Source organism: Lontra canadensis, unplaced genomic scaffold (genome assembly GCF_010015895.1).
Source record: "Lontra canadensis isolate GAN:19392208 unplaced genomic scaffold, GSC_riverotter_1.0 scaffold20, whole genome shotgun sequence".
NCBI classification, from domain to species: domain Eukaryota; kingdom Metazoa; phylum Chordata; class Mammalia; order Carnivora; family Mustelidae; genus Lontra; species Lontra canadensis.
In genome coordinates this window covers 15,587,414-15,611,499 of record NW_022631014.1, presented here as the reverse complement: position 1 = coordinate 15,611,499, position 24,086 = coordinate 15,587,414, and the positions used below count along the sequence as shown (strand labels likewise).

General features: G+C 39.4%; 1 protein-coding gene across 1 annotated transcript in view; it reads right to left on the bottom strand.

Annotated features, from left to right (window-relative positions):
• ULK4 (unc-51 like kinase 4) overlaps positions 1–24,086 on the bottom strand; it is a 583,110-nt gene that overhangs the window by 412,370 nt on the left and 146,654 nt on the right. Inside the window, exon 22 of the mRNA XM_032861108.1 lies at positions 19,292–19,419. Coding sequence (XP_032716999.1) covers positions 19,292–19,419 — 128 coding nt within the window. The remainder of the gene's footprint in view (positions 1–19,291; positions 19,420–24,086) is intronic.

Here is a 24,086-nt window from a genome sequence, read left to right as displayed (position 1 = left end):
CTATGCTAGATCTTGAATGACTGTAAGTGATCCAAAATAGGAACAGGCTGTGACTCCAGCTGCAGCTGATTTAAGATTCAGGATCCCTCCTGAAGCAAATCAACACCACACTGGAATTGTAGTCGCTATTGATCTGACGAAGGCTTTTTACTGTTACCAGTTTAGAAGAATCACCAGCATGTGTTTGCTTTTACTCAACAGAGTAAACAGTCAATGTTCACTGCATTGCCTTTGAGTCACGCCATGATCCTGCTCTCAGCCATAAAACAGTTGCAAAGATCAGATCATCTTGATGTTTATCCAACATCACACTTGCACGCTACTTTGTTGGCATTAAGCTGATTGGACTTGAGGAAGAGTTAGCAGCAGGTACTTCAGTTGGTCAGGAAGACATAGGAGAGACAGATAAATCCCATAAAAATCCATGGGCCTAATAGTCCTCAGTGAACTTTCTGGGGCTCACTGGTCTAGAGTACGTTGGGGCATCCCTCCGGGTCCAAAACAAATTATTGCATCTTCTAACAACTACGACCCAAAAAGTGGGCTCTTGTGAACTTAGGAAGCGATATGTACCACCTTTGAACGTGTTCTCCTTAACTCATTTTCTGAGGAACCCATTTAAAAACTTGCTAGTTTCGAACAGAGGTGGTGTGAATGAAGGCTCTGCTGCTCTTCCAGCCTGCAGTGTAAGCTGCTCGGCCACTCAGGCCCCATGACCCAGTGGAGCTACTGATACTCTTTCTGAGTGTCAGTGGTGAACAGTGTTGACAGAGCAAGGCCCAGGGAATCACCAGGAAGTGGATCACAACACAGATCTCTAGGGTTGCTATATTCTGAAGGGTTGTATTCCCCCTAAAATTCACAGTTTGGACTCCCAACACCCAATGTGATGGTGTTAGAAAGCAAGTAGGTCACCTCTGAGAGGTAATTAGGTCATGAAGGGAGAGCCCTCATGAATGGAATTAGTGCCCTTATAAAAGAGATCCCACAGAGCTCCCTAGTTCGTTCCTCCATGTGAGGACACAAGGAGAAGTCTACGACTGGGTGAGGGCCTTCCTCCAACCATGCTGGTACCCCAATGCCACACTTCCACCCTCTGGAACCATGTTTTTGTTGTTGATAAGCTAGCCAGTCCCTGGCATTTTGTCGTAGCTGCCCAAAGAGACCCGGGGGTTCTAGAGCAGAGCCACATGCTCATCTGCAGATAACAATTCTTTGTAGAAACAGTTTGTGATGGAGAAAAGATGCAGGACTATGAACATCAAATGACCACATCATCTGAGTTACCTTCCATTACCTGTAACATTAACCTGACACACCAAGCCACTAGGCTGGGCATGCAAAGCAGTAACCCACTAGGGAAACTAATCAGTAGAAGAAACTGAGCTGGAACAGGTCGAGAATGTACTAGTAAGTTGCCTAAGTAGGTGGCTGAGATTCCTTTGACACACACTCTACGGCATTGCCCCGCCCACCCTTTGATCCTGATCGAGAATTACTTACGACCACTTGACTGAAGAGGAAAACCACTGAGCCTGCTTGCTGAATGGCGCAGTACAATTTGCTGGCACCAAATCGAAGTACCCTGCTTCCTGCAGTTTACAAACCAAATCACAAGAGTTCCAGAAAAGGAAATCCTCCCAGGTGGCAGAGCTTCAAATACATTTTGTTGTAGCCTGTGTTAAAATGAAGATACAGCTCCAAGCAGAGATGCATGCTGATTCCTAGGCACTGGCTAACAGCTTAGGAGGGTGGTCAGGGACTTAGAAAGAACAAGATATGAAGACCGATGACAGGAAGTGCTGGGAAAGGGCTCTGTAGGCAGACATCTCTGAACGGGCACAAAGCATGAAGACATTTCTGAACCATGTGGATGAACTTTAGTGGGCATCACCATCAGAGGAGGCTCTCAATTACTGGACGACATCTTCTGCAACATCAGTCACGACTCCCTCCAGCCACTCTGGGACTTGCTCCCTGGGCCCACATGCAAAGCGGCCCAGGCAGTAACAATGAAGGCTATGCATGGGCTCAGCAAAAGGAATGCTCCTCATCAACCATGACCTGGATATTGCCACTTCAGCCAACAGGAGAAGCCAATGCTGAGCGCCCCATTTGGCCCCATTTCCTGGGGAGACCTGCCAGTCATCTAGCAACAAGTACAAGTTTACTGTCAGGCAGTAAACTCCCCTTGGTGTAACAAGTTACAGATCCTGGATACAGATTTGCTTTCCCTGCCTCTAAGCATCTGCCTGTGCCACTAACTGTGGATTTAAGAAATGCCTTATTTATCATCATAGTAATCAATATAATAGTATATCTGACCCAGGACTTTATTAACAGTAAAAGAAGTGTGGTAATATGCTCAAGCCCATGAAATTCACTTATCTCAGCAAGCACCCTTTTTCCCAGGAGCACCTGGCTTGGCTGGAAGGAGGAATGACCTACCTACTGACAACTCAGTCATGGTGACAACTGGAAAGGACACGGTGAAAAATTGTGTTCTGTCTTACAGCATTCACAGGGTTTTTACTTCTGCTCTCTGACCCCAAGGCTCTGCTAAATTGGGTCCAAGGAAGGAAAGCTGCCACCAGAGGACACAACAGCAATTCCATTTTAGGGAATGAGGGTTACACTACTGTGTAAGAGTAGTGGTCATGATTACACTATGGACAGGGGCAACTAGGACCAGGGGATTGTGTAAAGAGCCTCTAGGTACTTCCATAACAGTTAAAGTTAATGAAACTCTCAGCAAGCAAGTAAAGGAAGACACACTGAGGGAGGATTCATTCCCATCTTTCAGGTCCTTGACACACTCAGAAAAGTACAAACCTGTGATTCAAATTTACTTAGAGCAGTGGAACTACCGATTCATAGGGATTCCTGATACACATTTTTAAATGCCCTCAAAAACGTAGCTTCACCTACTGGTTAAAAGTTGTCCTTTAATCTGTACTTTCAGGGGCACCTGGGTGGCTCAGAGTGGGTTAAGCCTCTGTCTTCGGCTCAGGTCATGATATCAAGGTCCTGGGATCGAGTCCCACATTGGGCTCTCTGCTTGGCAGGAAGCCTGCTTCCTCCTCTCTTTCTACCTGCCTCTCTGCCTACTTGTGATCTGTCAAATAAATAAATAAATTCTTAAAAAATAATAATAAAAATAAAACTTTAATCTGTGTTTTAAATATAAGACAGTGGTGGTTTTTTCCTTAATATATTATGATGGGTATAAATAGTATTTGGTTATAATTTTAATTTGCATTTCAATTGCTGGAGGTAAAGTATCTGTTCATATCTTTATGAATCTCTTTATAGAATATAGGTTAACTCTTTGTTATATATGATACAAAATTTTATGAATTTTGTTAACATGAAATTTTATTTATAATTTGGGGGTATATAAAAGTTCCTAATCTATATCCTACAACCCAGCAATTACACTACCAAGTATTTACCCCAAAGAGACAAATGTAGTGATCAGAAGGGACACCTACACCCCAATGTTTATAGCAGCAATGTCCACAATAGCCAAACTATGGAAAGAGCCCAGATGTCTATCAATAGATGAATGAATAAAGAAGATGTGGTGTGTATGTATGTATATACATACCTACATACATACATACACACACACACACACACACACACACACACAGACACACACGCGATGGAATATTACTCAGCCATCAAAAAAATGAAATCGTGCCATTTGCAATGACATGGATGGAACTACAGGGTATTATTCTAAGTGAAATAAGTCAATCAGAGAAAGACATTATCATATGATCTCACTGATACATGGAATTTAAGAAACAAAACAGAGGATCATAGGGGAAGAGAGAAAAAAAATAAAACAAGATGAAACCAGAGAGGGTGACAAACCATCAGAGACTCTTAATCAAAGGAACATACTGAGGGTTGCTGGAGGCGGGGGGGAGGGGGAGGGATGGGGTGGCTGGGGGATGGACATCAAGGAGGCAACATGATATAGTAAGCACTGGGCATTACATAAGATGGATGAATCAATGACCTCTACCTCTGAAACCAATAATGCATTATGTTAATTAAATGAATTTAAATTTTTAAAATAAATGAAAAAAAAAAGGTTTCTAATCTATATATAGCCAAACCATCAGTATTTCCTTTTATGGTTTCTCTCATTGTTTTTCTACCCAAAAAACTTTGGCTACATATATTTAAACATATTCTCTCCCAGCTGTTTATGGTTCCTTTTTGGTACATAATTCTTTAATCCATCTGGAATTGGCTTTTGTATGGTGTAACCTGAGAAAAATCCTTCCCACACAGTTAACCAATTATACAGAATAAATGTTTCTTTAAAAAAAATCCTCCAAGATCAAAGTAGACTTTTACTGTATTTCACTAATTACCATATTAATAGTAATGCTATGGGGAAGGGGGGAGAAAAAAAACCTTGAAGAAAACGTGATCCCTCAGGAGTCACTGAAATTCCAGGCTCACAGAGCAAATCTATACAACGAGCTTACGAGACTATTCATCCTCTGAAAGGGTTATCACTTCTAGAGACAACTAAGACCCTATTTTATCACCTGTCATATTCAATATGAGTATGAAACCCTTTGGAAAAATAGGTGGACATTTTGGGGCCATCATGTAATTTTTATCTGATCCTGACAGCTCAATTTCACTGCCTGTCATGCAAGATAGATTTGAAAACTGACATCATAGAAAATGTGCTGATATTTAATCCATAAAAGGCCAATGGTGATGACAGTAAGCAGGAAAAAATATCTACATAATGTAGCAAAGGTTATCGTGGCCTCTCGATGTGAGGTTTCAAGTTCTCAGTCAGATGGACAGCACTGTGGTTAGTTTAGAATTCTACCTGCTAGTGGAGTTCCAGGGGACAGGTAAGGAAGGATAAAAAATCTTGCATACAAACTCAACACAGAGAGTTTTAATCTCTCTCTAACCTGATTTCTGCCTTCTTTTTGCATACTTTTATATTCAACCTTACATTTTATAGACACCCTAATATAATACCTGGGCTGCAAAGCACAAAGCAACAAGTACCAGCATTTTCCATAGTCTGGAGGGGCTACCTCTGTGTTTCTGAGAGTAACACATTCATAAATTTAATCTATAAAGCTGAAACAAATTTGACCTTTGACTGCCTTAAGGATTCCCTTAATCTTTTAAATCAGCTAGTGTTTATTGCTAACATTTTTTTCTTCATTATATTTTCATTACAGGAGTGAAACATTCTTATTATAACAAGGCTAAAATAAAAATGAATAAAAATAACTATCTCCTGAATAAAAATAACAATCTCCCTATCCCACCCTCCTCTGATAATACCAAGTTGGTATTACCCTTCACTAGCATTTTTTTTTAAATAAATTTTTATACAAATAGAGTTTTTGCCATTTTTATTTGTTTTATAAAAATAACTTCATTATACGTGGCTCTGCCCTTTCATTTTGCCACTTGTCTATATATAATGAACATACCTCCAAGTTAATGAATCACTTATACGATAGCTTTACCATTATTTTAATATCAATGTATAGTATGGATAGTATTTCCAGATAGTAACCACTAGAAACAATGCTACTACATCAGACACCCTCAGGGATACACCCTGAATAATTCATGCTTCTTTTTCTAACACCAAATGCGGATCTGTTAGAACGAAAATGATGTGTATTGTTAAGTCATAGATGCTTTTAAATTACTTTCCAAAAAGTTGCACCAATTTGTATTTCCATGGGCATCACTTAAAAGTGACTTTGGATTTCCAATTATGCCAAGATGGAATTATGCTCCATTCCTCCCAGATCTTCCCTCTTATAGCTAAACGTGCCTGGATATAATATAAAGAACAAGCATAAGATGACACTAAAATATGCAAAACAGGAGGCGAGCTGCCTGGAGAATAAAGGACTTAAGGAACAACACAGCCGTTAGTCTCCTCAGTTTCCTTACTGCGGCTCACATATTCAGAAAAGGATGTTGCAGAACTTGCGGACCCACAACTATCCCCCAAAAAAGAAAAGCCTTGCTTCCCTTAGCCAAAGCACCAGTAAAAAGATAGCCTACGGGGAAATTTTTGTAAGATTACCTGCCCTACTTTTGCAAAACATCAATAGAAAACTGCATACAGCCTCTCCTTCCTCTACAATTCAGTGGAGGCAGGCAATGGGCCACCCCAAACAGCAGGTAGCCCACTCCCACTCCCCAGCGGGGAGGTGTGGACAGGCCATCAAGCAGCTAATCTTCCATCCTCTGCCCGGTGGGAGCAGGCAGCAACGATCTGATCCCACCACCCACCACTTCACCCCAGGGACAGCATCCAGTGAGCTGAGCAGGCAACTGATCCTCCACTCCCTCCCCAACCAAAGCAAGGCCCTCTCCAGTTTCCCAGAGAGCTGGATGCAGCATATCTGAGCCAGAAGCTCTTCCTCCCCAGCCAGCAGAAGCAAGCAGCAATGTGATTCCCCCATCAAGTTAGTGGGGGTCCAGTAAGGAGCAGAACCTCCATTTCTTAACAAGCAACATAATTTAATGACACAAAGCTAAGGTGAAGACACAGTGTCTCCTAAGATAATGGGCAAAATGTCCAAGATCCAGTCAAAAATCATTAATGGTAGCAAGAACCAAGAATATCACAAATGGAATCAAAAAAACCATCAATGGATCCTAACACCAATATGAATCAGGGCTAGAATGATCTCATAAGAATTTTAAAACCACCATAATAAAAATGTTTCAAATTCTCTTAAAACCAAAGAAAGAACTGAACATTTCAGAGAAAATAAATGTTATAAAAAATATAAAATAGAGAACTGGAAAATACAATAACCAATATAAAAAACTCACTGGATGGGCTCAATAATAGAATGCAGGTGGAAGAGAACACAACCAGTTAATTACGAGCAGATTAATTTTATTTATAAAATCTGAAAAACTGATTAAAAAAATACTTTTAAAAAAAAAGCAGTGGGCCTCCCTGGGGGCTCACTCAGCTAAGCATCCAACTCTTGATTTCAGCTCAGGTCATGATCTCAGGGTGTGAGATCGAGCCCCACATTAGATGTGGAGCCTGCTTAAGGTTCTCTATTTTCCCTCCCCGCCCCACCTCCACCTGCTCTAAAGGAAAAAAAAAAAAAAAAGCAGAGTCTCATCACATGTAGAATAATCACAAAATTCTTTACACAGGGATACCTCAGTTTATTGAGCTTTGCAGATACTGCATTTTTAATAAACTGAAGGTTTGTCAACTCTACATGAACCAAGTCTATCATGCCATTTTTCCAACAGCATTTGCTCACTTATGTCTCTGTCACATTTTGGTAATTCTTGCAACATTTCAAACTTTTTCATATTATTTATTATATCTGAGTTGCTGCAATCTCATGATAAAACTTTAATAGATGAGGACTTGCTTCTCATGGATGAGCAAACAAAGCAATTTCTTGAGAGGGAATCTACTTTTGGTAAAAATGCTGTGAAGATTGTTGAAATGACAACAAAGCATTTAGAATATTACATAAACTTAGTTGATAAAGAGCAGGGTTTGAGAAAACGGACTCCAATTTTGAAAGAAGTTCTACTTGGGTAAAATGCAATCAAACAAAATCACATGCTACAGAGCAATCATTCATGAAAGGAAGAGTCAATCAGTGAGGCAAACTTCACTGTTGGATTATTTTAGAAATTGCTACAGCCACCTCAACCTTCAGCAACTACCACCCTGATCAGTCAGTGGCCATCAACATCAAGGTAAGACCCACCATGAGCAAAAAAAAAAAAAAATTGTAGCTCACTGAAAGTTCAGATAATGGTTAACATTTTTTTTTTTTGCAATAAGGTATTTTTTAATTAAGGTATGTATTTTTTTAGACATAATGCTACTTCACACTTAATAAACCACAATATAGTTTAAACATAACTTTTATAGGCATTGGGAAATTTAAAAAATTCATTTGACTCACTTTATTGTAATATTCACTTTACTGTGGTAGTCTGGAACTGAACCTGCAATATCTTTAAGGTATGCCTGTATTTTTATCCTCAGAGTCCCAAGAAGGAAAGGAAAGGACAAATGGAATGGAACAAGTATTTGAAGAAATAATGGCTGGAAAATACCCAAATTTTCCAAAAGAAATAAATCTATGTATTTAAGGAGCTGAGCAAACTCAAAATAGAAGAAACACAAAGAAATTCACACCACAGATAAATTACAATTAAGCTTCTAAATCCTAAAAGACAAAGAAAATACCTTTAAAACAACCAGAGAGGAATAGCCCATCACTTATAAAGAACATCAACTGTAATAACAGATTTTTTCATATAAAACTATGAGGACCAGAAGAAAGTCCTATTTTGGATGACTTACAAAAAAAATTGTCAACCAGGGGCGCCTGGGTGGCTCAGTGGATTAAAGCCTCTGCCTTCGACTCGGGTCATGGTCTCAGGGTCCTGGGATCAAGCCCCGCATCGGGCTCTCTGCTCAGCAGGGAGCCTGCTTCCCTCTCTCTCTCTCTCTCTCTCTGCCTGCCTCTCTGCCTACTTGTGATCTCTCTCTGCATCAAATAAATAAATAAATAAATAATCTTTTAAAAAAAAATGTCAACCAAAGTTTTAACTGCAGAGAAATACGCACTGGGAATGTAAGAGAAATAAAGATTTCTCAGAAAAAGGAAAAGTAATAGTTCCTTTATAACAAACCTTTCTTTAAAGAAAGGCTTGAGAAAGTTCTCTAAATATTAAGGAAACTATAACATCAGATTAAGAATATCAAAAAAGTAAAGAAGAACATCAGAATGGGTAAAACTAGGGGAATATATAGTAGTCTAACTAAATAAAGGCAGAAGTGGCTATATTGACACTAAATGAAGTAGGTATCACAGAAAAGAAAACTATCAACGAGGAATTTAAATAATGATAAAAGCACCCGTCTGTCAGGAAGACATAACAACCCTAAATATGTATGTGCTAAACAATGGAGCCTCCAAATACATGAGGTAAAAACTGTTAGAGATGTAGTGAAAAGAAAGGGGACCTGCACCTCAGTGTTCAGGGCAGCAATGTCCACAATAGCTAAACTGTGGAAGGACCTGATATGTCCTTTAACAAATGAATGGAGGATGTAGTTCATATATACAATGGAATAATACTCAGCCATCAGAAAGGATGAATGCCTACCATTTACATCTACACGAATGAAACCAAAGGATATTATGCTAAGTAAAATAAGCCAAACAGAGAAACACAATTATCATGTAGTTTCACTCATATGTGGAACACAGGGAATAGTGCAGAGGACAATAGGGGAAGGGAGGGAAAACTGGGAAGAAAACAGAAACTATATGAGACTCTTGACTCTGGGAAACAAATGGAGGGCTGAAGAAAGGAAGATGCATGAAGGGATGGGGCAGCTGGGTGATGGGAATTAAAGAGGGCTGATGATGAGCAGTGGGTGTTATATAAAGAACTAATGATCTACTATGCCTTGGTTAATTTAAATTAAAAAAGCAAAATAAAAATATAAAAGTTGTTAGAGTTAAAAGAGAAATAGACAAATCCACAATTATAATTGCAGACTTCATTATCCTGTTTTCAGTAAGTGCCAAAAATACTAGAAATAAAAATTGTAAGAGTACAAATTATCTCAACAACACAATGAAACAAGAGAATATAACTGACGCAGAAAGAACACTCCACCCAACAAATAGCAGAATTCACATCCTTTCCAAGCATCCGTCCAACATTCACTAAGGTAAACTGTTTACTAAACCATAAATCTCAACAACTTTTTTTAGAACTGGAATCATACAATGTTCTCTGACCATAACAAAATCCAACTAGAAATCAATAACAAAATGACAACAGAAAATCTCTCAGCATATGAAAATTAACACATTTCTAAATAATCCATGGATCAAAGAGGAAGTTTTAAAGGAAATAAAGATGCATAGAACTGAATGAAAGAAATTTCTAAGAACATAAAATATGTACAAAATCAGGAAAAGTGTTGCTATGAAGTGGGCTTATAACATTCAACCTACATGAGAACTTTTACAGAGAAAGGTCTCAAATCAATAATCTCAGTTTCTACTTCATGAAATAAAAAAAGAGCAAAATAAGCCCAAACAATAAGGAAAAAAATGATAAAAATCAGAGAAGAAATGACACTGAAAACAGAAAAACAATAAAAGATAATTAATGAAACAAAAAGGTAGTTATTTTTTTTAAATTGTTAAATTTCTAACACAACTGGGCAAAAAAAGAGGTACATATTACCAATATCAGGAATGAAAAGGGATATTACTACAGATCCTTCAGCAGTTAAAAAATAGTAACACCAGGAAAAAAACTTTATTCTCATAAACTCAACAACACAGAAGAAATGGGCCAATTCTTCAAAAACCATGTAACCAAAACTCGACAAAGACAAAATTAATAATCTGAATGGCCCTGCAATGAATTAAAAAATTGGATTTGGGTAAAATGCTCCAAAAAAATAAATAAATAAATCTCCAGGACCAGATGAAGCCATTGGAGCAATCTACCAAACATTTAAAGAAAACTAAACACCAATTTTATACAATCTCTTCCAGAAAGCAGAGAAGGAAGGAACATATGCCCACTTATTTTATGAGGCCAGTTTTACACTCAAACCAGAGAAAGAGAGAAAGGAAAGAAGGGACAAGAGGGAGGAAAGGATGTTCCCCTGCCCCCCACCCCTACCCCCAGAAAGAGGGCAGATTTATTTTCAAATCAGGATAATGAAGATAATGTCTCCTTCTATGGGTAAAAGTTGGGCAGGTTGGCCAGCACCCCTCTCAAAATGGGGGTTTCCTAATCACAGCACTCCTTAACAATGACACAAACCCCCTCACCATCGACATCATCCACCTGGGCCAGCTTGCACATCGTGTCCCCCACCATGGGACCTGGGAGTCGAGGAGAACCAATTCAAACATAACCTTCATGCTGTCCACTGTGCCCTGGGTAATAAAGTCCTGTCCCTGACCCAGGAGTCTATGTCTTCCGCCTGCATCTATCAAAACCAGCAGGTTCGCTCGTTAGCTTATAAGCAGGATGAAACTCTTCAGTTCTAAAAACTATTTATTGCTAAGTAGTTATTGCAAAATAATATAAAGAGGCCAAAAAGAGTTTACCCATAATTATTAGGTTTATCTTCCCATACATATATGTATATACAATAGTTTCAAGCCAGAAGTACAATTATTAACACCAACAACAAGAACAAAATACACCTGTAAGCTTCTTAACATGGTTTTCTGGTCCCTAAAATATATCCCAATAGAAATATACTGCCAAGTACTGTGATTTTAAAATATGCTTATATCTCTTCTCTGGGGATTTATACCACAAAGTTGATACCAGGTTACTTTTTCCATTTTTACACACTACTTTCTTTTTACCGTTTTTATTTCATTTTATTTTTAATCACGCACATTTACGTGGTTTTTACATCTAAGTCATAAACCATTTACATTCAGAGAAGTAGAGCTTTCATCCCTGCCCCTACTCCCTATTCTCTTCCATTTCCCTATAAATCATTTTTTGTTAACTTTTCATTCATCTTTCCATTTTCTTTTTGAAAATATTAGTAAATGCACATATCTTTCCTGTTTTCACCCCCCTTTCTTATACAAAAGGTAGTATACCATAAATACTATTCTGCACCTTGCTTGTTTTCAGGATACCAACATATCTTGGAGACCACTCCATGGTTGTGTATCGAGAGATCCTCCTGGTCTCTTTCCACAGCTGCCTAGTCCTCCATTATGGGGACTGTGGTTGGCAGAATTCTAAAGATGTGCCTCTCCCAAGATTCCCACCCCTCTGGCATCAAACACTAATCTAGGCACTACAGGGAAGAATTTGAAGAAGCAATTAAAGTCCCAGTTCAGGGGCGCCTGGGTGGCTCAGTGGGTTAAAGCCTCTGCTTTTGGCTCAGGTCATGATCCCAGGGTCCTGGGATTGAGCCCCACATCGGGCTCTCTGCTCAGCAGGGAGCCTGCTTCCCCTCCTCTCTCTCTCTCTCTGCCTATTTGTGATCTCTGTCTAATAAATAAATAAAATCTTTAAAAAAATAAATTAATTTTTAAAAAAATCAAGTCCCAGTTCAATTAAGCTAAAAATATGTAGATTATCTGCAGGACCCTAACCCAATCAGGTGAAACCTGTAGAAAGCAGTCTTCCGTGGCTGGCAGCGGAAGAGGGAGGTGAAGGACATTTGAGGAGGGTGGAGGGGATTCAAGGATTAAGTAGCCCCCTGCTGGCCACCAGGAAGAAAGCATACGGCTCCACTGTACACTGAGGATGTAGAAGAAGGTCAGTCCCTAGAAGCTTAAGAGCTATCCCCAGCCAAAGGCCAGCAAGGAAACGGGGACTTCAGTCCTACATCTACAGGAAATAAATTCCACCAACAATTACTCAGCTTAGAAGAGGACCTAACAATTAGTGAAGCCTCAGATGAAGACTGCAGTACCAGCCAACACCTTCCCTTCAAGCCTGTGAGACGTGAGCAGAGGGTCTCGCTACACAGCACCGAGACTCGCAACCCAGGGCTGTTAGATTAATAATGTGCATTGTCTGAAACCACGGAGTTTGTGGTAATTTGTTACAGCGGGAATACAAAACTCACACAAGGTTGCCTACAGTTCTAGAGCCAGTCTCCTGCTGATGCGTATTTTTATAGTCTTTTGCCATAACAAGCAATACCTAGTGGATGTGTCATTCACTTCTTTGCTAATAATAGATCTTCGGATGCTATCGCCTGGAAGTGAAATGACTGGGCGAAAAGGGTAAAAATATGTGATTTTTCTAGATATTGTCAAATTCCTCTTCATGGTAACTATATTTTACATCCCCACCAGCAAAGTATGAGAAGGCTGGTTTCAAAGAAGGCATACAAATAGCCAACAGACACATGAAAAAATGCTCCACATCACTTGTCTTCAGGGAAATACAAATCAAAACTACAGTGAGATACCACTTTGTTTCAGTTAGAATGGATCAAATTAACAAGACAGGGAACAATGAATATTGGTGAGGATGTGGAGAAAGTGGAGCCCTCTTACAGTTGGTGGGAATACAAGCTGGTGCAGCCACTCTGGAAAACAGCAGGGAGGTTCTCCAAGAAGTTAAAAATAGAGCCACCCTACCGCCCAGCAACTGCACTACTGGGTATTTACCCCAAAGATACAAATGTAATGAAAAGAAGGGGCACTTGCACCCCAGTGTTCACAACAGCAATGTCCACCATAGCCAACCCGTGGAAGGAGCCAAGATGCCCTTCAACAGATGAATGAATAAAGAAAATGTGGTTCATGTATACAATGGAATATTACTCAGTCATCGGAAAGGCTAAATACCCACCATTTACATTGACATGGAGGAACTGGAGGGGATTATGCTAAGTGTAATAAATCAATCAGAGAAAGGCAATTATCATGTGGTTCCACTCATATGTGGAACAGAAGGAATAGTGCAGAGGACCACAGGGGAAGTGAGGGAAAACAGAATAAGAAGAAATTAGAGAGGGAGATAAACCACTACAAACTCTTGACTCTGGGAAACAAACTGAGGGTTATAGAAGAGAGGGGGGAGGAGGGTTGGGTTAACTGGGTGATGGATATTAAGGAGGGCTTGTGATCTGATGAACACTGGGTATTATATACAACTAATGAATCAGTGAACACTACATCAAAAACTAATGATATACTATGTATTGGCTAATTGAATTTAAATGTAAAAAAAGAAACCTAAGCATAAGACAAATGTGACTTACATCCAAAACAATAAAAACCTTTCCAAAGGAGAAAGATGGCTTCCCCATAGCCGCAAAGAGAATACATTTTCGGACCCTGCCAGTGCACTGAGTGAGAACCACTGTCTGCTGGTTTCCCTTAGAATGAGGAAGAGCAAAGTGCCTTCCTCTTATGAGGAAGCTTTCACATTTACTTGGTAGGCTTAAAGGCTCTCCTCATTCATTTCTCCAGGAGGTGTCTGTTTTTAAGTTTCGTCTCTGTTTCTGCTGCGTCCCTTTTATCTGTTGGAGAGTTTTGGCTTCTGTATCCCATGTTAGAGGCTTCCCTTAAATACCTGGTAATTCTTGAGGTCCATTTATATTTTTAAATGATGCACAGGAGTGTTGTTGGGAGGTGTCTGTGCAGGAGCAGGGTCTAGGGCTGATGGACTCCACTCCAAGAATATTCGGCTAGGTGTCACTAGCTGCAGAAGGGGACATCCAAATGGCAGGCCCTATGGGAATTTTATCAGGATTTGGTCAGCTTCCCAGAGATGAATCTCCAGATTCTGGACAACAGTACATCAGCCAGGCTGCCAACAGCCTGCAAGTGCAGTAGAAAAGGAGGTGGAAGGCCTCACCCTTCAGAGTAAGTAGACTTGTGGACCATCCTCAGATTTCTCAGAAGGCAACTCCCTCATCTCCCTCATATCTATGGGTGAGAACACCTGAACTGGCAATATTTCCAGTTCACACTATCCAGAATGCATTTCAAGTCCCCTGCCGCAGCAGAAGAGAGTCTCCTGGAGGTTTCTGCTGGAGGAAGAGGGGTGGGGATCAACCCTCCATGCAGATTCCCCAACAATGCTGCCTTGAGTCTCCCCTCCCCCTCACCACCACCATCAAACATAGCAGGCACCCCTAATTCCCAACCTCTCCAGAGTTCTGTCACGCAGTCATCAGGTCTCCTCATGGCTTTCCCCATGCAGACCAAAAGGGATCTCGCCAATCCCCATCCTGCTAAACAAGCAAGCATTCATCTGTCAGCTTTCCAGCTTCCAAAACCCAAAGATGAGGTGACAGTGCTCATCGGCTTTAGCCATCCTTCCCTTTACCTTTGTAGTTTTGTGACTTTCTCATTCCTTTACTTGCAGCTCTGGACAGTATCAGAAGAAAATACATTCGAGCGGAAGAGGACTGCTAACATTTCTTCAGTTAGAAATCCTCCATCGGTTCCTTTCTTCCCACTGGCATTCAGGGCGTGTGAGGTCTCCTGGAACTTTACTCCATCTTTCCTATTGTTTTCACATGAAATGCCCAGGCCTCTGTCATCCGCTTGGTGTGGTTCAGTGTGTTCTATCATTTCAAAGCCCTAACACCATCCCCAGCAGAGGCCATGCTCTTTTAGTTCCTCTGTTGGATTTCGAAAAATGGCCTCTCCACAGAGTTTTCATTACTTGTTTGTTAAAATTCTGTCGAGTCCATTCGTTCTGTTCTTCTTTTTCCTCCTCCTTCAAGAACCATGTCTCTGTCAATGGACTATGACACATCAACAAATGTGCTTACTCATGACTTCATCTACTCAGCACCTGACCAGGCCAGGTTATGGCAAAGGAGCAGGTGATGAGAGGGAGCTGTTTTCTTCAAGTACAAGGAAATGAGGTCGTCTGCCTGCAGCCTCACCAACCGGGGCAGATTGGCCTCCACTGAGTCTTGCTCCCGATCTCCTGGGCACAGGCATGCTAGTCCCAACAGCCACACATAGAAAGCACCTGTGTTTTGGACCCTGCCAAAGCCCAAGAATTGCTATTCACCAAGGTGTAGAAGATAGTGAGTCAGCTCTGCCACCAGCACAGGAAGAACGGAACCTGTCCTCACCTCTCCAGCAAGGCTAAGCCTCACCTTCCAAGCTCCTCTACACACACCTGGCTCACAGTGGTGCTCCAGAGAGTCAGCAGGGTGGAAGTCGGGGCCGGGGTATGCACAGACCACCATCTTCCCACCACTGCTAAAGTCTCTAATATTCATTCAGACACACAGAAATCATAGCAATTTCCTGAGGGTACCAAAGAGATCATGCCCAGGCTCTGATGGTCTTAATGCTTTAGGTCTTTCCAGTTAAAGGGTTTTTGTGGTTGGGGTTGAGAGGGGGCGGTCTGAGACAGGATGATCAGAGTGGCTCTCAGAAGAAGAGACCCCTACCCTGATCAGAAACCTGAATGACCTGAGGAATCCAGCCATGAAGACATCTGGGGGAAAAGCATTATGGGCATAAGGAACAGAACCTGGGAAAAGTCCTGAGGTTAGTCTGGTAGGCTTACTATGTTTGAAAAGCAATAAGAAAAACTATATGGCTGGAATGGAGCAAAAGCCAAGAAGAGTCATAGGAGACACGGGCTGAGAGGTGGGCAGGGACTAGGTGAAGCAGGGAAGAAGAGACCAAGGCTATCATTTCAGCATGATAGGATGTTGTTAGAAGAGTCTGAGCAGGGAAGAAACAAAAGCCAATTCATATTGTGTAAGAGATTCTCTATTTGCTACATGGAGACCAGACTATGAGTCTAAGAAATGATGTAAGAACATCTGTTAAGAAACTATATTATTTTTCCTGGTGAAAATAATGGTAGACAGAGTAGAGTGGTGAGGGGCCTTTACAAATAGATAAGAACTTCTGCTTCTGGCTCTAATGGACAAAGGACGGATGCATGCTTCCATTTGAAACAATTATAAAACATGCAGTCACCGGGACAGTATGGTACTGGCATAAAAACAGACACATAGACCAATGGAACAGAATAGAGAGCCCAGAAATAGACCCTCAACTCCATGGTCAACTAATCTTTGACAAAGCAGAAAAGAATATCCAATGGAAAAAAGACAGTGTCTTCAATAAATGGAGTTGGGAAAATTGGACAACCACATGCAGAAGAATGAAACTGGACCATTTCCTTACACGACACACAAAAATAAATTCAAAATGGAATAACAACCTAAATATGACACAGATATCCATCAAAATCCTAGAGAACACAAGCAGTAACTGCTCTGACCTTGCCCACAGCAACTTCTTGCTAGATGTGTCTCCAAAGGCAAGAGAAACAAAAGCAAAAATGAACTATTGGAACTTAATCAGGATAAAAAGCTTTTGCACAGCAAAGGAAACAGTCAACAAAACCAAAAGACAACTGACAGAATGGGAAAAGATTATTTGCAAATGACATATCAAATAAAGGGCTAGTATGCAGAATCTATAAAGAACTGACCAAACTCAACACCCAAAGAACAAATAATCCAATCAAGAAATGGGCAGAAGATATGAACAGACATTTCTCCAAAGAAAACATACAAATGGCTAACAGACACATGAAAAAATGTTCCATATCAGTCAGCATCGGGGAAATACAAATAAAACCACATTGAGATACCACCTCACACCAGTCAGAATGACTAAAACTAACAAACCAGGAAACGACAGATGTAGGCAAGGATGTGGAGAGAGGGGAACTCTCCTACACCGTTGGTGGGAATGCAAGCTGGTGCAGCCACTCTGCAAAACAGTATGGAGGTTCCTCACAAAGTTAAAAGTAGAGCTAGCCTATGACCCAGAAACTGTACTACTAGGTATTTATCCAAAGAATAAAAACATAGTGATTTGAAGGGGTACCTGCACCCCAATGTTTATAGCAGTAATGTCCACAACAGCCAAAATATGGAAAGGGCCCAGAGGTCCACTGACACACGAATGGACAAAGAAGATGTGGTAAATATATACAATGGAATATTACTCAGTCATCAAAAAAGAATGAAATCTTGCCATTTGCAACAATGTGGATGGAGCTAGAGGGTATTATGCTAAGAGAAATCAGAGAAAGACAAATACCATACGATCTCACACATACGTGGAATTTAAGAAACAAAACAGATGAACATAGGAAAAGGGAAGGGAAAAATAAGATTAAAACAGACAGGGAGGCAAAACATGAGACTCTTAACTAGGAAATAAACTGAGGGTTGCTATACGGGAGGCGGGTGAGGGGATGGGGTAACTGGGTGATGGGCATTAAGGAGAGCATGTGATGGAATGAGCACTGGGTATTACATGCAACTGATGAATCACTGAATTCTACCCCTGAAACTAATAATAAAGTCTATGCTCACTAAATTGAATTTAAATGAGAAGTTTTTTAAAAACACAAGTACAAGTTAGACAAAATATGTGAAACATCAGTATTCAAGACACGGGATGTAAAACAAAGCTGGATGATGATCTCTGAGACATGGAAAGAAAGGAGGGTCTGTAGGAGCTTCAACATACCCTGCACTTAGTTCTGATTAACCTGCAACATAAGGGCATGCTAAAAGGCAAATATCAAGGAAGAATCTAATAGAATCCTATACATGCCTTCCAACCAATGAATATGCTCAATTAAAATCACATACTCCTGAACTAATATTGGTATGTGACAGTACTTATCTGTAAGAAAACACATTTTCAAAGACAAGATACACAAAATTAAGCTAGCAATCAGCACTTACACAGACATTTACAACTGATTTGATGAGGAAGACACTAATTTTGATCCCTAATTACGCAAAATGTTCTCTCCCTCAGAAAAGAATTCTGTTCTTCTCATTTCTAAACCTACATTATAAAAAAAAAAAGTACTCATTTATTAGTATATTTTTACTATGTCAACTCAAAAATCTGTAGATATTTGTTTTCTCTCTTGTTATAGAAATACATTCATCAATAAAAAATTTGTGGAAATTTGTTTTTTCTCATTACATAAATATAAATAGCCACGATTTTGCCAACCCATAAATCCTAAAATATTTACTCTCTATTTACAGGAAAAAAGTTTTCCAACCTCTAATCTAGATCAATCTAGCAATTCTAGGGTCTCCTCAGTATTCTACAATGAGTAACAAGCTAGATCAAGAAATAGACATTCAACCATATATTTAAGGTTCCCCTGGGTTGTAATTTCACATGCATCAGACAGTCTAGATGTTAATCAGGAAGCATCACAACACAAAGGGAATCTGGGGTGTGTCAGAACAGCTTTTCCTTTCAGAGGAAGAGGGTGGAACCCAGGGAGAGTGAGATCTGCCCAGCCCAGGTCCAGTCCAGAAACTTCTCCCTGCTCTGCCTCTTCCTATACTCTTGAGTAGACTGTTCCGCTGGGCTTCCAGCTGCTCATTCCAGAATCTTACAAAGGTGAATGACCAAACCACCAGTCAAAAATGCCTCCCAAAGATGCAAACCAGAACCAACTTTAACACCCTGCCGTGGACTGTCCTCACATCTAGGAACCGTGGCTCTTTCCCACCACCCTGCTTCAGCTCTAGAGGTCTTCTCTTGGTCCTCTATATTTCCCAGCTGAGGCTGTATGTGAAAAATTAAACCCTTAGAAAAGTCTAGGGGGAAAATATTTCAATATTAAGTACACAGAAGCCAAGAAATACTATAATAAAACGGGTTCCAAATTGATGTTATTGATGAAACCGTATCAGAGAAAATCATACCTTGCTTGGCAGCCGAGCAGCAGCATCTCGCGGTTATGAATCAAAATATATAAAAGAACGAGGAAGGCTTTTGCCCTAATGGAAGTTGAGGGGCTGTCAAGTAAACGAATAATTGTAGAGACAAAATCCTGTGGAAGACATTAAAACATTTTTTGAGAAAAAAGAAAATGAACAGAGCAGTCAACTATCAAGGTCAGTTAGTGTACAATAACTAAACATACAGCAAAAAAAAATAAAAAAATCAGCTACTGTTTTTGTATTCTTAATTTGTCCTGGACTCTATACTAAAATTTTAGTATGTAGTATCTCGTTCAAACCTGAAAACTAGCCATAACAAGTTGATGCTATTATCCCTATTTTTTTTGAAAAATTTATTCATCTATTTGAGAGACAGAGAGAGGGCACGCATGATTGTGGGGGAGGGGGAGTGGTAGAGGGAGAGAGAGAAGCAGACTCCCTGCTGAGCAGAATGCCTGATGTGGGGCTCATTGCGGGACTCCATCCCAGGAACACAGGGTGATGACCTTAGCTGAAGGCAGACTCTTCACCTTCTGAGCCACCCAGGCATCTCAGTGTTATCCCTATTTTAAAGAGGAAAATGAATCTTGAAAAGTTAAGCAATCCAAAAAGTTAAACTGAAATCAAGGCCAGTGGGACAACAAAGCATGCCTCTTAACCATTCAACCACCCAATAGAAGTGTGGCAATAAATAACTAGAAAAACTGGAAGTCGTGACTGTATGTACATGCGAACGTCTGCACAAACTTGCGTCTACAGAAAATGTATCTCTAGTCTACACATTTAAGGTCCTACAGATATACAAATACCCAAAAGAAAAACCTATATTCCTATAACATTCTGTAACTAAAGGTGTAGGACAACAGAGAGGAATGCGTACTCATTAATATTAACATTATTTTCCCTTCTAACAGATAGTCCATCGTTTCAGGTGTCTATTGATATAAAAAAGTTAATGCAGACACATACACATATGCACACAGAGTTAACCAATATAAGCAGGGAGGAAGATAGAACTTTATTGTTAGCAAGATGGCTACACAGAGCATGAGGGGAAGTTCCCAACAGTCCTGAAGAGAAGCAAACACTGAACAGTGACACTGTTATGTCCAAGGCAAATGGAAGCAGTTCAACATTTTGGCCATGCCATGGTCCTTCTACACTGGGTGATATGTTGCCAAGCAGGAAGAATTTACATAGACAGGCATATGCTTTTATTTAAGGATGGAGATATACTTATGTATCTTTACCTATGCATGAGTCTCACCTAGGTCCTGAATGAAATAATCAAGCTAATTCATCTCCTAGGGTCAAAAAATGAATCAACACTAAAACTCTTTGAGTAATATATGTTTCCACCTTTCCAGCATGTAGACAGTAGAAAGCTCATTTCTCTACAGTCAATTCCAGATCTAATTTAAACCCTGGGCCCAAGACAATTACAAATATGTTTTCCACACTACCACCACACACCACACATACAAACACATATCCAAAACCACTCAAAGATCCACTAGCCTTAGACTGAAAAACTGTTCTGATTATAGGAGACTAAAAAGTCATGATAACTGACAGCAATTCAAGATTTGGCAACTTTGTTTCACATAAAAGAATGTTACTGGGACAATTACAAAATCTGAAAAAGGCCTGTAGATGAGTTAATAATGTTAAATAAATGTTAACTTCTTTTTAAATCCATGGTTTGTTTTTAGGGAATATTCAATGAACTAATTACAAGTAAAGGGGAGTCAAAAACAAAACAAAACAAAAATAAAAACAAAAAATAAAAAACAAAGAAGCATCAAGAAACAAAACAAAAACAAGTAAAGGAGCATCAGGTCTGCAACCTCTTCTCATATTGGCCACACACATGCATACATACACAGTAAAAGAAAAATTATAAATCAAACATGGTAAAATGCTAGCATTTGCTAAATATGGGTAAAGGGTATATTGCAAAACTCCAACCTGTACATCCAACACTAAATTCAGAATCTACCCTAAACATGACACTCACCCTCTGAGGATCAATTAAGACCAAACTTAAACACCTGAGCATCTTCCTCTCTCCTCCTCTCTCTCATGTCCAATTGATCCCCAGTTACTGTGAGAGTGATACCCCCACTAACACTGCCTTATATTTCAATGCACCATTATATTTTTCCTGAATTACTGTAACTTCACTTTCTTCCAACTATTTCACAAGTCATAGCCACAGTGATCTTCTCCAACAGCAAGTATGATTATGTTATTCACCTATAAAATATTCTCCATAGTTGCTGCAACCCTTGAGATGAACCCTTATCACAGCATACAATGATCTGGCATTTTATTATCTTTCCAAAATCACTTATCATACCACCACTCCTCTATATAACCCTCAACATTCACCCTGGGGAAATTAACCAAGAAAACAGAGAATAGTGAAAGAGAAAGGGAATTCCAAGATGATTGCAGGTGATAGCTATAACCAGTCACAGAGGGCAGCCTAATCATATTGGAGTTGGTCAGAAGACTACAGGAGAGATCTCTTTAAGGAGGAAAAAAATGGACAGAATACCGGATGCACTGAAATGCAATCTAAAAGCAGAAAGTAATGTAACAGAAGCCTGCTGAATGTTGAACTAACCAAAATTTATAGACTGAGTGCATGTTTGTGATAGTGTCATACCTGAAAGTAAATTCCAGACAAATCTAAGATTTAAAAAATAAAGGAGAATGAAAATATCTAGAAGAGGCCACAAGAGATAAATATATCAGATATATATATATATGTATTTATGCACACACATACTTACACAAGCATTTATAGGCATGAAAAAGATCCAAGATAGTTAATGGTACAAGAAAAAAAAAAATAGAGACAACATACCTTAGGAATAGAGATGCAAAAATCCTCAACAAATATATGCAGGTTGAATCCAAAAATACATAAAATGTATAAATAAAAAGATTACAATCAAGTAGAGTTTATCTCAGAAATCCAAGACTGATTCAGTATTTGAGTATCAATCAATGTAATTCAGCAGATTAAATAAGAACCACATGATCACTATGGTGAGTGTCATGAAGTGTGTAAATCTGGCAATTCACAGCCCTGTACCCCTGGGACTAATAATACATTATATGTTTATTTAAAAAAAAAAGAACCACATGGTCAAATCAATAGATAATGAAAAAGCATTTGACAAAATTCAGCATCCATTCATAAAAACCCACCAAACAAGGAATAGAAGGGAACTTCCTCAATCTATGAAAGAGTATTAGAGAAAAATTATAGCTAACATCATACTTAGAGGGTTAACACTTGATGCTTCCCCACTGAGACTGGGAATTAAACAAGTATGTCCATGCCCATCACTCATAATTCCATATTTTACTTAAAATCATTGCCAGTGTGATAAGGAAAGAAAAATAAATAAAAGTCATTCACACTATAATGGAAGCAATATTCTCAGAGGTTACAATTATCTATGTAGAAAATCCCAAGGAATCTACAAAAAGTTTCTACACCCTATAAATGAGTTTAGCAAGATCTGGTGCATTTCTATATACACCAGTAAGGAACGATTAGAAAGCAAATTTTTTAAAGTATCAATTTTTAATAACTCTAACAATAACAACAGAAATACAGGTATAAACATGCAAAATTTGTGGAGAACTGGTAAGCTGAAAACCATACAATTATGAAAGAAAAAATTTTATAGACACAAATAGAGAGACATTTCATATTCATCTATTAAAAAACTCAAGATAGGGGTGCCTGGGTGGCTCGGTGGATTAAAGCCTCTGCCTTCAGCTCAGGTCGTGATTCCAGGGTCCTGGGATCCAGCCCTGCATCGGGCTCTCTGCTTAGCAGGGAGCCTTCCTCTCTCTGTGCCTGCCTCTCTGCCTACCTGTGATCTCTGTGTGTCAAATAAATAAATAAAATACTTAAAAAAAAAAAAACTTAGTTAATATGCCAATTTTCCCCCAAACTAACTTACAGATTTAATGCAATTCTAATAAAAATAAAAATCCCAGCAGGATTTTTTGTAGATATAAACAAGCTAATCATAAACTTTATATAGAAAGGCAAAGGAACCCATAAGCAAAACAATTTGGGGAGAAAAGACAATAGAATCACACAATTATTTTTATTTTTTTAAGATTTTATTTATTTGACAGAGATCACAAGTAGGCAGAGAGGCGGCGGGGGTAGGGGGATGGAGGCGGGAAGAAGACTCCCCACTGAGCACAGAGCCAGATGCAGAGCTCGATCCTGGGACCCTGAGATCATTACCTGAGCGGAAGGCAGAGGCTTAACCCACTGAGCCACCCAGGCATCAGAATCACACAATTATTTTAAGACAGAAGAAAAACCCCAATGTGATATTGATAAAATGACAGATACAAAGACCAAGGAAACAGAGTTCAGAAATGGAGTTAATTAGTTTAGGACAAAGTTGCAAAGGGAACTTAGGATAAAGGACAGTCTTTTCAATAAGTAGTGCTTATTATGGATATCCACATGCAAAACAAAACAAAACAAAAAGATATATTTCATTCCATACTGTGTACCATATGCAAAAATTGCAATCCTACAAAATGAATCATATAACTGAATAAAAAATGTAAAACTGTAAAGTCATTACAAGAAAACAGAACAGCAAATCTTCATGACCTTAGGTTAGAAAGTTTTTAGATATAACACCAAAAGCACAATTCATAAAAGAAATAACTGACGAACTGAAACTCATGAATATTAAAATTATCCTCTGTGGAAGACAAATAAGAC